Source organism: Malurus melanocephalus, unplaced genomic scaffold, assembly GCF_030028575.1.
Source record: "Malurus melanocephalus ecotype Western Australia unplaced genomic scaffold, MMel_1.1 scaffold_3206, whole genome shotgun sequence".
NCBI lineage: Eukaryota > Metazoa > Chordata > Aves > Passeriformes > Maluridae > Malurus > Malurus melanocephalus.
This window is the reverse complement of record NW_026626438.1, coordinates 1505-3996: the sequence shown is the minus strand read 5'-3', so window position 1 is coordinate 3996 and position 2492 is coordinate 1505. Positions and strand designations below refer to the sequence as shown.

The 2492-nt window shown below is 55.6% G+C and overlaps 1 protein-coding gene across 1 annotated transcript; it reads left to right on the top strand.

Moving 5' to 3' along the window:
- Window positions 1–1077: 1077 nt before the first annotated feature.
- Window positions 1078–2442, top strand: LOC130588054 (zinc finger protein 239-like; the record flags this gene model as incomplete). The annotated part of the gene is made up of 1 exon (XM_057389009.1): window positions 1078–2442. A coding segment is annotated over one exon (849 nt), but the record flags the coding sequence as incomplete, so codon positions are not given.
- Window positions 2443–2492: the final 50 nt, after the last annotated feature.

Here is a 2492-nt window from a genome sequence, read left to right as displayed (position 1 = left end):
TGTTTGGATCTTGCAGGGCTCCAAAGCGGAGACAAAAACATCTCTGGGGAATGTCCACGGGGTGTCCACAGGAAATGTTTTTCTAGTAGTCCTGGTAGCYKCTGCCAGCACAGCCCCCATGGWAGGTGGGAGAATGCAGGTCACTCCTGCAGTGGGGTTTGGGGTCCCCATGTCAGGCACTGCTGCCTCCAGCCCAGAACCTCGGAGGAAAGCCAGAGGTGGGGGAAACTCGGGACCTCTGGAGTGAGGAGTGTGGAGAGCAGAAATAACCAATAACCAGGAGACCCCTGGCAGTCAGGAGAAGGGGGAGTCTCGAGGGAGTCCAGAGTGACTTCTGTGACACCAAGGACCCCAAAGTGGGAAAGCCAGAAAGAGGAGATGACCAGGATTCCCTGGACCCTCAACATCCTACAGAGGGGAAAAGGGGGGACACCTTAGATCCCAAGACCCTGAGGCACTGAGATGAGAAGTCACCAGTGGGGTCCCCAAAACCCCTGACATCCCCAAGTGGGACCCACAGAAACCCAAAGTGGGGAGACCAGAGAGAGAGAACTTTGGGGATTCCCAGGACTCCCAACTGTCTTTGGAGGTTGGGGAGCAAGTAGAGTGGAGGAACTCCAATGCTTGCAGTACCCCCAGCACCCTGTACAGGGGGATCCCCTGGAGCCCGAAGTGGGAGGACCAGAAAAAGGGAAAGCCTTGTGAAGGGTTTTTTGGCCTGAATCTTAGTGTTTTGGAAGTTCTTCTGTGCAACTGGTGGCTTGGGCAGGATTAACCCCCAATGCAATGCGCTCATCCCTTGGTTTTTTTCCCCAAAGCAGGATTTACCATTCCCAAACACCGGCTGGATGAAGGAGGGGGCTGCAAGGAAAAGGAAGAGGTCCCAGGACCCCCAGGCAGGTGAGGAGGAAGTCTCCCACTCCTTTCCCCTCTCTCCTGCTCCATCTCCCAGCTCAGCATTGTCCCCGGCTGCAGGATAACCCCATTAGTGACGCTGTCCTGCCAGGGATGGATTGGAGGGGATCTCCTTCCCCTTCCCTCTGGCCTGGAGGCAAATCCCATCCTCTGCTTGTCCTTCCTCCCCCAGGCAATGAGCTGAGGATGGAGACCAAGGAGGAGAAATCCCCCCAGCAGAACCTCATGGAGGGGGCTGTGTTCAGCATCTCCACAGCACAGGAATACAACAGGGAGGAAAAGTCCCAAAGCTCCTATAGAAGGAGTGGCCCCAAAGCCGGGCCTGGGTGCTCTGAGGGGGAAAGCCCCACCCTGTGCCAGGAAGGTACCCAGAGCTTCAGCCGGGGCTTGGACCGGGTAGTCCATGAGCAGCTTCACTCTGGGGAGAAGCCCTACAAGTGCTTGGAGTGTGGGAAGAGCTTCAGCCAGAGCGCCTTCCTGATCCGTCACCGGCTGATCCACACTGGAGAATGGCCCTACGAGTGTGGGGAATGTGGGAAGGGCTTCAGCTGCAGCTCTGAACTGATCCACCACCAGCGCATCCACACAGGGGAGAGACCCTATGAGTGTTCTCATTGTGGGAAGAGGTTTCAGACCAGCTCCAGTCTTGTCATCCACCAGCGGATTCACACAGATGAGACACCCTTCTGCTGCCCGGATTGCGGGAAGGGCTTCAAGCACAACTCCCATCTCATCAGGCACCAGCGCATCCACACTGGGGAGAGGCCCTATGAGTGTTCTGAGTGTGGGAAGAGGTTTGAGACCAGCTCCAGTCTCCTCCTGCACCAGCGGATTCACACAGATGAGAGGCCCTTCCGCTGCCCCGACTGTGGGAAGGGCTTCAAGCAAAACTCCCACCTTGTCACCCACCAGCGCATCCACACTGGGAAGAGGCCCTACGAGTGTCCTGAGTGTGGGAAGTGCTTCAGCCAGAGCTCTAACTTGACCCGACACCAACGCTGCCACCAGTAAAGGAAGCCCTGTGAGTGCCCCGAGTTTGGGAAGAGCTCCGTGCGCTGCTCCAACTTTATCCCCCATCAGAGGATCCACATTGGGCAGAGACCTGGTGACCCACATTCCTGGTGATCCCATTGGGATGACACCTGGCTTGTTGTCTACACATCCTCCTGGATTCCTCTAAGCACCTGCATGAGCACAGGGGCAGGAACGCTCATCCAGACTCAGATTGACAGTGGAAAATCATTAGAAAGAGCTGATTTCTTCAATGCAAAAAATGTCTGCTTCTCTGTTCAGTTGTTTCTTCTGGTGACATCAGGCATTAATCTGGTGGCATCAGGAAATTAAATAAAGAGATCTATAGCCATACCATTTTACCAGGATTTGGGGGCTGAATTTGGGGTTCAGGGGAATATTTGGGAGGATTTGGGTGTTCTGGGACTGCCCAGGCCAGGGTCCAGGCCCACAATCTCATAGTTGTGCTGGCAGAATGTGTCCACCTGAGCATGTCTGTTCTCCAGGAATTCCGGTTGTGTGTCCCAGTTCCTGGCCTGGGTCTTCCCATCCGGGCTTTGCCCCCA